Source organism: Erpetoichthys calabaricus, chromosome 10, assembly GCF_900747795.2.
Source record: "Erpetoichthys calabaricus chromosome 10, fErpCal1.3, whole genome shotgun sequence".
Classification (NCBI taxonomy): Eukaryota; Metazoa; Chordata; class Cladistia; order Polypteriformes; family Polypteridae; genus Erpetoichthys; species Erpetoichthys calabaricus.
In genome coordinates this window covers 5583331-5595645 of record NC_041403.2, presented here as the reverse complement: position 1 = coordinate 5595645, position 12315 = coordinate 5583331, and the positions used below count along the sequence as shown (strand labels likewise).

Here is a 12315-nt window from a genome sequence, read left to right as displayed (position 1 = left end):
AGCTCAAGCGCGTGCAGAAGGAACTCCGAGTCCAGCTCAGGGCAGCGAAGGAGCAGTACAGGAGAAAGCTGCAGCAGAAGTTGCATAATAACAGCATGAAGGAAGTGTGGGATGGGATGAAGATCATCACTGGCTGCAGCTTGAAGCGGGGTGCCACCATCGAGAAAAACATGGAGAGAGCAAACCTGATGAACAACTTCATTAACAGGTTTGACCACCCTAACCCACTCTCACCTCAGAGTACTGCACCCTCCACCCATCATTCTGCTGATACCAGCATAGGAGTGACATCTCCACCCACAATTACAACAGCCCAGGTGAGCAGAGAGCTGAGGAGACTTCATGCCAGCAAAGCAGCGGGTCCAGATGGAGTATCGCCACGACTGCTGAAGTCCTGTGCATTGGAGCTGGGGAATCCTCTACAGCACATCTTCAACCTGAGCCTGGAACAGGGGAGAGTCCCGAGGCTTTGGAAAACATCTTGCATCACCCCAGTCCCAAAGGTATCACGTCCTAGTGAGCTGAATGACTTCCGGCCTGTTGCTCTGACGTCACATGTGATGAAGACCATGGAGCGTCTGCTGCATCACCACCTGAGGCGAAAGGTCCGCCACGCCCTCGACCCTCTGCAGTTCGCATACCAGGAGAAGGTGGGAGCAGAGGATGCCATCATCTACATGCTACACCGATCCCTCTCCCACTTGGACAGAGGCAGTGGTGCTGTAAGAATGATGCTTCTAGACTTCTCTAGCGCCTTCAACACCATCCAACCTCTGCTCCTTAGGGACAAGCTGACAGAGATGGGAGTAGATTCATATCTGGTGGCATGGATCATGGACTATCTTACAGACAGACCTCAGTATGTGCGTCTTGGGAACTGCAGGTCTGACATTGTGGTCAGCAGCACAGGAGTGCCGCAGGGGACTGTACTTTCTCCGGTCCTGTTCAGCCAACATACATCGGACCTCCAATACAACTTGGAGTCCTGCCACGTGCAAACGTTCACTGATGACACTGCTATCGTGGGCTGCATCAGGAGTGGGCAGGAGGAGGAGTATAGGGACCTAATCAAGGACTTTCTTAAATGGTGCGACTCAAACCACCTACACCTGGTGGTGTAGCAAAACCAAGGAGCTGGTGGTGGATTTTAGGAGACCCAGGCCCCTCATGGACCCCGTGATCGTCAGAGGTGACTGTGTGCAGAGGGTGCAGACCTATAAATACCTGGGAGTGCAGATGGATGATAAACTGGACTGGACTGCCAATACTGATTCTCTGTGCAAGAGAGGACAGAGCCGGCTATACTTCCGGCGTCCTTCAACATCTGCAATAAGATGCTGCAGATGTTCTATCAGACGGTTGTGGTGAGCGCCTTCTTCTACGCGGTGGTGTGCTGGGGAGGCAGCATAAAGAAGAGGGACGCCTCACGCCTGGACAAACTGATGAGGAAGGCAGGCTCTATTGTAGGCACGGAGCTGGACAGTTTGACATCTGTGACAGAGCGACGGGCGCTGAGCAGACTCCTGTCAATCATGGAGAATCCACTGCATCCACTGAACAGGATCATCTCCAGACAGAGGAGAAGCTTCAGCGACAGACTGCTGTCACCGTCCTGCTCCACTGACAGACTGAGGAGATCGTTCCTCCACCACACTATGTGACTGTTCAATTCAACCCGGGGGGGTAAACGTTAACATTATATAAAGTTATTGTCTGTCTGTATACCTGCATTGTTATCACTCTTTAATTTAATATTGTTTTTATCAGTATGCTGCTGCTGGAGTATGGGAATTTCCCCTTGAGATTAATAAATCTATCTATCTATCTACCTACCTACCTACCTACCTACCTGGTGTTTCAGGACACCATAATGTTTGGGACAATTGGCATCACAAGTGTTTGTGATTCTGCAGGTGGGTTTTGTTGCTTCTTAAGATACCCAGGCCTGCTTCTACCCTTTGGAGTCTGCAGTTGCCATCGTTGAACGGTGAGGACAAGAGCTGTGCCAATGAAAGTCAAAGAAACCATTATGAGGCTGAAAAGGAAGAATAAAACCATTAGAGACATCGGGGAAACCTTCTGACGACATAATCAACTGAGCCTGTCCTTTAAATTAGCTTGCTGCTTTGGTGGGACTCTCTTGAAGTGACATTACCAGCCCAGTGCACCACACCACACTTGCCATGTCACTTCCCACATTAAAGGAATGCAGTCTCCTAAATAAAAAGAGCCTGCTCTGTCCCTTTTTCTCTAGTTCCTCTGTATTACAAGACCAGTCCAACCTGTCACTGATGTGGACCCCCCAGTACTTGTAGGAGTGGACCACCTCAACATCCACCCCCTGAATAGTGACCGGAAATGGAGGCTCTTTGGTGCATTGAAAGTCAATCACCAGTTTTTCATCTTTTCTGATGTTAAGTTGCATACAATTCTCCAAGTTCTCCCCCTGAATCCTCTCCTCTGTCTTATCCCCCTTATCAATACACCCCATAATTGCAGAATAACCTGAGAATGTTTGCAGGTGACCCCCTGGGATCAATAAAGTATCTATCTATCTATCTATCTATCTATCTATCTATCTATCTATCTATCTATCTATCTATCTATCTATCTATGTATGGTCACAAGTGTACAGAATGAAGAGAAAAGCAGCCAGGTCCTTGTGATACTGCAGTTGTGGTGTTCCTGCTGTGTTCAGTAGAGGGCAGTATGCATGGAGGAGAAGAGGGGAGAGGATCGTTGGGTTGGTTGGAGTTGGTCATTTAAAAAAGGATTTTGGTAAAGGAGACTTCGTACTGTTTGTACTGGCTGAATACACAACACCAGTGTTGCTCACACAGTCCTTGATCCTCCCAAACTGCGACCTGCCCGACAGATAGTCCACCATTCAGGACACCACAGGCTCATCTGGAGAAGCCCAGCCAGGCCACAGACAAGTGAATTAACCATGAATGATCCTGATGACCTGTGGATAGAAACCATTCATAGATCTGTTGTTCTGGTGTAATTTAACCTATAAAACCTGTCAGATGGGAGAAGCTGGTAGAGCAGACGTAAACCTTTGACAATCAAAGTCCACATTTACAGAAGACACTTCAGATGCTCATCCTTATTTTCTTGAATTAAAGCAGCCGTATGGTCGAGTCATTCTGTTCAACTCTTTCTTGCTGTCGCCAGCAGTTCCAACTTTGGACATGCGCATCAGCCACAGGACTCCTACCTCAAGCAACAAAGCGCACTTTGCGTTTGACTTTCACAGCTTATTTTATGGTGCGAGCGGTGTTGTGGAAATAAATCAATGAACAAAAAAAAAAACATAAATAAGCAACCAAATATTTCATGACGCGTTTAATTATCTATACTTGTATTTCACGCTGTTATTATTTACTGACACATTTCATAGCCGGTCATTTTCTAACCAGCTTAGTCCTGAACAGAGTCGCAGGGGGTGCTGATGCCTATCCCAGCTAGCATTATTCTACAATTTATTCATTATGCTGTGTAGTGTGTGAGGGCAGTCCGGCGGTCTGTGAAGACTTCACAGCTGAGCACCCTGACTGCTGTGCCCTCCTCACTTCCTCAAGTGCGGCTTTTGGACGCAGTTACGAGTCGCCGATCGCGAGCCTCTCAAGGGGTGTGGCGCTAGTGTGCGAATCCGCGCAGCCGCGTGTATTGGTGGGGCCCGTGCTGGGGTATCTGTGTGTGACTGTGAGGACACCTCGGGACCACAGACTCCGAGCCGAAATGCCGCTTACCCATCTGCTGCCCGCTCCGCTGTGGGAGCGACTGGATGCGCAGTCTGTTCTGATTTTCATCGCCGGCTTTCTGTTGGTCGCCGATTATGTTAAAAACAGAGCTCCGAAGAACTTCCCACCGAGCCCACCGGGAGTGCCGTTTTTTGGGAATGTCTTTCACGTGGACCCTAAAGAGCCGCACATTTACATGAAAAAGGTGAGTGGACAGTCTCTTCGCCTTTTTCAGGCTAAAACCGATGCGTTCATCTTTCTTATGTATAGTGCCTTTCACTTAAATCCCTAAATGTTGCAACAGTGTTGCTCTTGCCCAGCTCCTGACTTTATTTTAAAAATGTGAATGCATGCACGTCTGGATTTTAAAACATCGACTTTTAAAAATATTTTACGTCAGGGGGTGACACGAAACTGAAGGAATTCCCAGCGCAATGGACGTCATAAACCGCCCGCTTGTAACGCGCGTGGACGCGTCAGCCTATGGAAAACATGGCGGCGGGGTGGCTTTTGAAAGGTCCCAGCTGAGGAGAAACCGGTACGACCCTTGTGCAGGTCTGTTTACGCATGGGGCCACTTAAGTAGCCATTACAGAACAAAACCCGACCACTCCGCTATCCGGCGATGATTTCACTTTGGGTCCCTTAAGTGAATTATGCAAGTTGGATGGATGGGCATATGCCTAGTTATTTAAGGGCTCGATAAAATTAAGTATGAAAGACTGTTACTTTTTAAATGGGCGTGTGAGCAGGGAAGACTTCGGCCATTGTATAGCCCAGGAAGAAGAAGAAGAAGTTGAAAATTGCACCGACACGCCCCCGTCCCGGCTAAGGTCAGTTGGGCGACCCTTTAACAATTCTTTGCATTTATATAGCGCTTTTCTCACTACTCAAAGCGCTTAGCAATATTGCAAGTTAAGGGCCCAACAGAGCAGAGTCCCTTTTGGCATTTTACTTTAATGAAACTCTTATGTAATGCAGTGTGGGATCGTTGCTGTGTGAGCCATGGGTATCGTCAACAGTAGCAATGGAATGTTGTGTTAATAAACTAGTAGCTGAAATGGATTCCAAACCGATTTATTAATTCACAGCCACGGATGCATTTTAAGTGGACTCAAGGCAATGATTTATTTTAATTGTTTTCACAATTATCGACAAGACGATTACTACCGAAATCGGGCGAACTGAGGTTTTGACCTAATTTTGTTTAGAAAACAGGTCAACAGAAATATAATATATACATATACTAGCCGACGGCCGCCGCAGCGTATACGGCGGTGTAAGAATAGCAACGGAAAATGGCGAGAATGGAATTCAGAAATCACGAAGAAATAAATACTTAATGAAAGACGCAGTGTGCATGTAGAATGTCCAGCCAAGCAGGATTACATGTGAAAGTGATAAATAAATCAGTACTATGGACATGGTATCCTGATAGTTTTGTTGCATGTATCTTGGATTCCTGGAAATGTAGACGGTAATCTGATCGTTTTGCCTACACGTATGTTGTTACTTTCAGCGTCTGCTTGCAGTGTGTCTGATTGTTCCACGCGCAGATCTTGTAGATGTAATCTGAGATAGTTGAGATGTTTTAACATACGCGTCTACGATGTTCTGTTGGAATAGTTTGCCGTTGGAGTGTAAAATACTAAATGTATTCCTCATTGCTAATCTGCACGCGTAAAACTGGCACTGAGTAAGCCTTATTCGCTTGGCGGTTCTTGCAGGAACATGTTGTAAATCTTTGTGCCAGCCAATGTCTCCGTAAGGGAATAAAAGTGAGTAAACCATAGGATCGCAATTCATATTCAGCGTGGAAATCTGTTTGCAGGAGTTGCCTAAGAGGCAAATGTCCCTGTCGGCAGGCGTTTCGACGTCTTCTCCGACGAAAATCGCTGCACTGTCGGGGCATTGTATCGTTGTAAATCCTGCCCAGGGTTTTCCTTGAAAACCATTCGTACAGATGCTGTTGGATTGGACTGAGCGATTTCATGCCTGAATTTGTATGATTTAGTATAAGGGTTGATGGTTCTGAGCATGGAATCTAGCTGGAGAAGTTCATTTTCGCTGCATGCAGAATTTACTTTATTTTGTTAGCGTACTTCAGTAGCTTGCGATGTGTCAAAAACATACAACTGTCCATATCCTGGATAGGTAGAAGTGTTAGCGTGTTGTGGAGAGATTTGGTGATAAATTTACCCGTGTATTTGAAAACAGTATTGTCCGTGGCCAGGAGGTTGAGTTATCTGTGCACCCATGGAAGCAAACGCTAGAGAAGAGTTGTATTCTCGAATGTGTTCACGATCATTTTTAGCTTCTGATGTTTGCTGTGTAAGAAGCTGCTGTAAAGACACAGGTGGCTCCCGTAAAGGTGGTAAAGCTACTTGACCGTCTTGGCAGCACCTCAAGTACTTGTTGGATGGATTACGCTCAGCAGGCCAGTGTAGTGCATGACATGGAAGAGGACGAATAGGAATCGAGAAATGCCGTGTTGGCTGCGTGTGGGCGGGACAGGTTTTGAAGTGGAAGCAGGACGAACCAGAAGAGAAATATATACAAGAGATGGCATTTTAAAATAAACAGAAAATTGCTTGATGGCCTCTTCATTTTACAAACCAAATACATCGCTTTAAAATTCAATAATAATGATTACAGTTCTAAAAAAAATACAAATCACTGAAATTCAAAAATGATTTTCTATGTAAGGTTCACAAATAATCCTTTTAATCCATCGTTTGTGCAAGTTCACACTCCAGGGGCATAACTGGACAGTATGGGGCCTGTGTGTTCTTACAGGTACATCAATATAAATATATGCATGTCAAGCATTTTGTGCATTTTTATTCAAACAGGAAAAATATAACGTAACAAACACACAATTTGATTTCTGAAGTCTTTATGTGATGTCATTTGCACTAGGATTGCCTTACCCACTTTGCATTTCTACCAAGGTGTTCATCATTTATGAAATGGACCGTGTAATTTTTATAAATATACGTGTATTGCAATGCTTTTTAACATTTATTGTAAAATAAATTGCAAATACTGATAGTAATTTTCACAAAAAAAATATTTTCATCACATGTTAAAGTTATAGGAAACCCACCTTTAGCGTGCAGTACCAGTACGCATAAGTTAATAATAATAACTCTTTACATTTATATAGCGCTTTTCTCATTGCTCAAAAGTGCTCAGCAATTGCAGGTTAAGGGCTTTGCTCAAGGGCCCAACAGAGCAGAGTCCCTATTGGCATTTAGGGGATTTGAACTGGCAACCTTCCGATTGCCAGTGCAGATCCCTAGCCTCAGAGCCACCACTCCGCCTAAGTTACGGAAACCACTGTTGTCAAATGTTTTGTAAACTTGACAATTAATTCAATGATTAAAATTATTCATCAAAAAATGATTAATTATGATTAAAACTACATAATACTGCAGGCAACGATGAAACTTTAGAAATAAGTATCATTATGATTATGTAATTTGTATTCGATACAAAAAAGAGGAATGATCTGTAAGGAATTGTACTACATACTAAAGGTGGATTTCACTATTGAAAAAAATAACAAAAACAAGTCATCAATCTATCTATCTATATAAATCCATCCACCCATCCATCATCCAACCCGCTGAATCTGAACACAGGGTCACGGGGGGTCTGCTGGAGCCAATCCCAGCCAACACAGGGCACAAGGCAGGAACCAATCCCGGGCAGGGTGCCAACACACCGCAGGACACACACAAACACACCCACACACCAAGCACACACTAGGGACAATTTAGAATCACCAATCCACTTAACCTGCATGTCTTTGGACTGTGGGAGGAAACCGGAGCACCAGGAGGAAACCCACGCAGACACGGGGAGAACATGCAAACTCCACACAGGGAGGACCCGGGAAGCGAACCCAGGTCTCCTAACTGTGAGGCAGCAGCGCTACCACTGCACCACTCTCTATCTATCTATCTATCTATCCCGCTATATCCTAACTACAGGGTCACGGGGGTCTGCTGGAGCCAACACAGGGTACAAGGCATCCCGGGCAGGGTGCCAGCCAACCGCAGGGCTATATATATATATATCCACCCATACAATCAGATTGTGACACAGACTTCGAATGCCGTGAATGTAATTACCCCGATCTACATGCTGTCAAATAAACGAACCACACGCCGTGGCGCAACGTTAGGGGCATCGCCTCTGGCGCTGACGTCCAAGGTTCGATTCCCGAGAGGGAGTGCAGTGGAGTGTGTACGCCTGATGAGCCCAGAATGAGGGCGAAACACGTGTCGCGTACTCTTTGCATTTATTTGACAGTAAACTATTTCAACCATTCTATGATCTGCTCCTCACAAACTGAGGGCACCGTGGCGGATGTTAGCAGATTGCTGGCCAACCACAAGCGTTACCTGGTAGGTAACCACCCATACAATCAGATTGTGACACAGACTTCGAATGCCGTAAATATATATATATATATATATATATATATATATATATATATATATATAAAAGCCAAATACCACTGATTCACTTATCACAAAATCTCCCAAACCATGAGGACTTGGGACTTGAAATTTGGAATGAAGGTTACCCTTGTTTTTGTTGGTCGGTACCGCTTTCTCCACTCAGTTCCTTCTTTGTTAGGTTTTGCCATCATCTTCATGACTCAATCATGTTGTCAACAGTATCCGTCCAAGAGCTTTGGATCAACAACTTAGAATATACTCCAAGGTCCCACGTTTCAATCACAATAGGCATGCTGGGGTCTCTGTTTTGCCTCATGTGTGGAGATCAGCACATCATACACACCCTGGACAAGGAACTAGACCTGGTGGGACATGACTTTCCACAGCTCAGCCCATGTCAACTTCCTCTTTAATGCGTTGCCCCATCTTGTCCAGTTGCCCTGTGGCCCCATTCTGCAGGACTTTTCTTCCTCCATTTCTGCTCTCACTTCCTACTGGACTGAGCCACGGCTCTCCTTTCCTATGGTGAGGTGAAGCTGGGATAGATCCCAGTTCAGCTCTGCCTCGCGTGTCAACTCACAGCAGCTTTCTCTGGTGCAGCCTAGTCTTTACCTGCTGAAGCGCTTCCTTGACTTGCCACTTTGTTCCATCTTCAGCCACTCCATTACGGCAAAACTTCCTGGGTTCTCGTCACCTTGAATTCTTCTACTAAGGATCTGAATGGCAGTTGCAGAGCCAGCTTGTTGTTCTGGGCATGGAGTGCAATACTGCTGGTGCTTTTCACAATTGATAGATTGACATCCCCTTGTCCTTTAGATGGGGTCTACCCTCGGGTCTGTAAAGGCTATGGGAACACCAGTCCCAGTCACTCGCAGTTGAATGTGCTTGGTGATGTTGGCGATGATTTATTTTATGGATTTATTGGATTTTTCTGACCTCTATGCTCTGTTTCTCACTTCACTTTCTGGATTTGTGTTTTTGTGACTTTTCGCCTTGGACTGCCTTTGCCATTTAAGACAACTCCCTTTTTTGTCCTTTTGTGTTTCTCTAAGCTTCTGAAAGTACATCTATCATTTTATGAAGATGCTCCCTCTGTCCTATATGGTTTACAAGCTGAAGGTTGATGATTCTTCGCCTTGTGTGGTTTTTAGATACCTTATTTGGGACTTTGTGCCCAAGTCTCTCGGTCATGATACAGTCAAAAACAAGAAATTAATAATCTGAAAATAAACAACCAGATATAACTTATTCAAAGTTCAAAAAAGGCAAAACAAACAAAAAGTCGTCACTTATTTAACCACACAAAGCAGTAAGTATGAATTTAAATAAAAAGAGTGCAAAGGGAGAGTTAAGTGGGCAGAGGCACAGTAGGCACCAAGGGGTCTGCATGGCCGCAGCAACAACACTATGATACCCCAACCCTATCAATTCAAAACATAATAATTGGCAAAGAACAGGTGGGCCGACCTCTGGATGTTATGTGGGGAAAAAAACAAAAAAAAACAAACACAAAATGATAAAAATAAAGAATTGGAGAAAAACACAAAAACAAGAAATGGGTAACAACTTTAAGCCTCCATCCATTCTCTTCCGTTTATCCGAGATCGGGTCGCGGGGGCAGCAGCTTGATCAGAGATGCCCAGACTTCCCTCTCCCTGGCCACTTCTTCTAGCGAGATGTTCCCAGGCAAGCCAGGAGATATAGTCCCTCCAGCATGTCCTGGGTCTTCTCCGGGGGCCTCCTCCCAGTTGGACGTGCCCGGAACACCTGAAATTGGTACAGAGATGGGCCAGGGTCACAACAAAAGGGCCTCTTATGATTGTGGGGTTTTATACATTTGTTGTTTTTTGAGATTTATAAATTTATTTTGGAGATCAAACATTACAGAGAGCCCTTTACATCTTTGGTATCCTACTGAAATTTTGTTTTAGATTTGTTCATTTAATTTTGCATTGTAGTTTGATTCTGCTTTTATATGGGTGCTGCCATTTTGGTAAGCTTGTTGCCCAACCCAGTAATGGAACTTTACATCATGGCGTGTCCCATGAGTGGTGTCACTTGATGTCACGGATATGTCATGAGAGATAAGCTGGTGTCACAAAGGACTCATTGTCCAAGTTTGTGGATCCTCTCTGAAAGTCTTGAACTTCTTGAAAAATATTGTTTTTCGTTTTACAAGAACGAGAACTGAAATTAAGGCAAACGGAGAAACTAAAACTAAATAAAAAATAAAAATGAGTGATTTGTGAATGAACTAAAATGAGAACGAAAATTGAGTGAAAACAAAAAAACAGCAACAGCATTTTCGTTCAATCCGGTTCAGTCGCCCTGAGCGTTCAGTTAAGTTGCGTTGTTCACTATGTGGTGATCTGGTACCTTGGGCTTACTATAGTCACTTGGCGCAACTTCCGTAAGGACCGTTGTTCGTTTGTTGAGCACATTTAGCTCATCGAGTTGAAGCAGTAATAATAATAATAATTCTTTGCATTTATATAGCGCTTTTCTCTCTAATCCAAGCGCTCAACAATTGCAGGTCAAGGGTCCAACAGAGCAGAGTCCCTATTGGCATTTACGGGATACGAACCGGCAACCTTCCGATTGCCAGTTGTAACAGGTGGCCAGATCCCTTGCCCGGCCGGGATGCCCCTTCTGTATATGTTCCAGGGGAGCAGCTATGGACACCTCACTACCTCCCCCGGGACGCTTGGTGGCAGCCTCCCTGGCTGACGATGGTGCCTCAGTTTCCCGCAGGGTTTCCTGGGAGATGGAGTTCTCCACAACCCTGTGGGGAGCTGGGGTGGCCACCAGGGGGTGCTTCATGGAGCCAGGAACCCGCCTGGGCATCTCTGCAACCCCGCCCGGAAGTGCAATTAGCCGCAGGTGATCAAGCGCTTGGAGCACTTCCGGGCGGGCTATAAAAAGGGCCAGCATCCACCACTCAGGAGCCAGAATCGGGAGGAAGAGGATGAGGTTGCATGGGAGGAGTGGTGGTGCCAAGGTGGAGAGAAAAGAGTTGTTTTGTGTTGTATTAGTGCTTGTGGGACTGTGTTGTGGCTGGAGGGATTACGGGGAAGACGTGCCCTCCAGCTGAAGAAAAATAAAAAGACTGTTTATTTTACATGTGTCTCTGCGTAAGTCTGTGCTGGGTAGGGCACTATATAGCGCCATATTACACAGTGCAGATCCCTAGCCTCAGAGCCACCACTGTAACCACATGTGGTTGCAGATGGCAAGTTTTGCATAGATGTTTGCGGGCAGAAATCAAGAAAGTAACGTGCAGAAATACTTTAATTACAGCACAGATAATAATAAAAGCAAATGTAGTGTTCGAGAAGAAGAAAAGAGATTCGGAGTTTCAGTGCAGGACCACGTACAGCACTTTTCTGGCACCAGGACTGCACTTTAGTACAGGGGTGTGCGATCAGGGGAGGCATGAAAAGTTAAAAAAAAAAAAAAAACTAATAATGATAACATAAAATAAATCTGTCTACTGGTTTGTGCTGTAAATTTGTTTTCTGTATGATTCCAATAATTTTTATCTTTTTTATTCTCAAAATCTCTGAATTTGCGCATTTCCTGATCAAATGCAAGAGAGAAACGCAAGATGCAGTAGCAACGAGTGGGGCCACAGCTCGGACTGTGCTATCCCTCATACATGGGGTTGATACATGCAGTTGGTGCGTGCCCATTGCTGTCTCTGTAGTCGCTAATATAATGTGTGCAGACACTTTCCACAGTCTGGCTGATATCTTTAATGAATGTGTGTTACAAATTTAGTCTTGCTGATCGGACATAATACCACAGTGAAAAGGCTGACAGTCCTGTGCCACCCTGAAGGGGCACATGTGAGCCCAACTTGTGTCCGTTGCTGCTGTTCTTCTACGCAGAGGCACCAATAAATTATCGATATCAGAAAGTCAAGTGCACTGCAGCGCTCCGTTTATTTTTATTTCTTCTTCCAACTTCCAAATGGAAGATTATGGCTTTTAAAACTAAAGGAAAACGAGGAGGACTTTCACAAGAAAATGACGGAGGTTTTCGTGGAGATGGATAGGCGCATGGACTTCATTTACAATATAAGGTAAGACCATAAACGTTTTT

The 12315-nt window shown here is 45.0% G+C and overlaps 1 protein-coding gene across 1 annotated transcript in view; it reads left to right on the top strand.

The window, feature by feature from the left end:
• Positions 1–3335: 3335 nt before the first annotated feature.
• The window catches only part of LOC114658742 (cytochrome P450 2J6-like), a 40950-nt gene continuing 31970 nt past the window's right edge, over positions 3336–12315 (top strand). Inside the window, exon 1 of the mRNA XM_028810789.2 lies at positions 3336–3951. Coding sequence (XP_028666622.1) covers positions 3745–3951 — 207 coding nt within the window. The 5' untranslated portion in view covers positions 3336–3744. The remainder of the gene's footprint in view (positions 3952–12315) is intronic.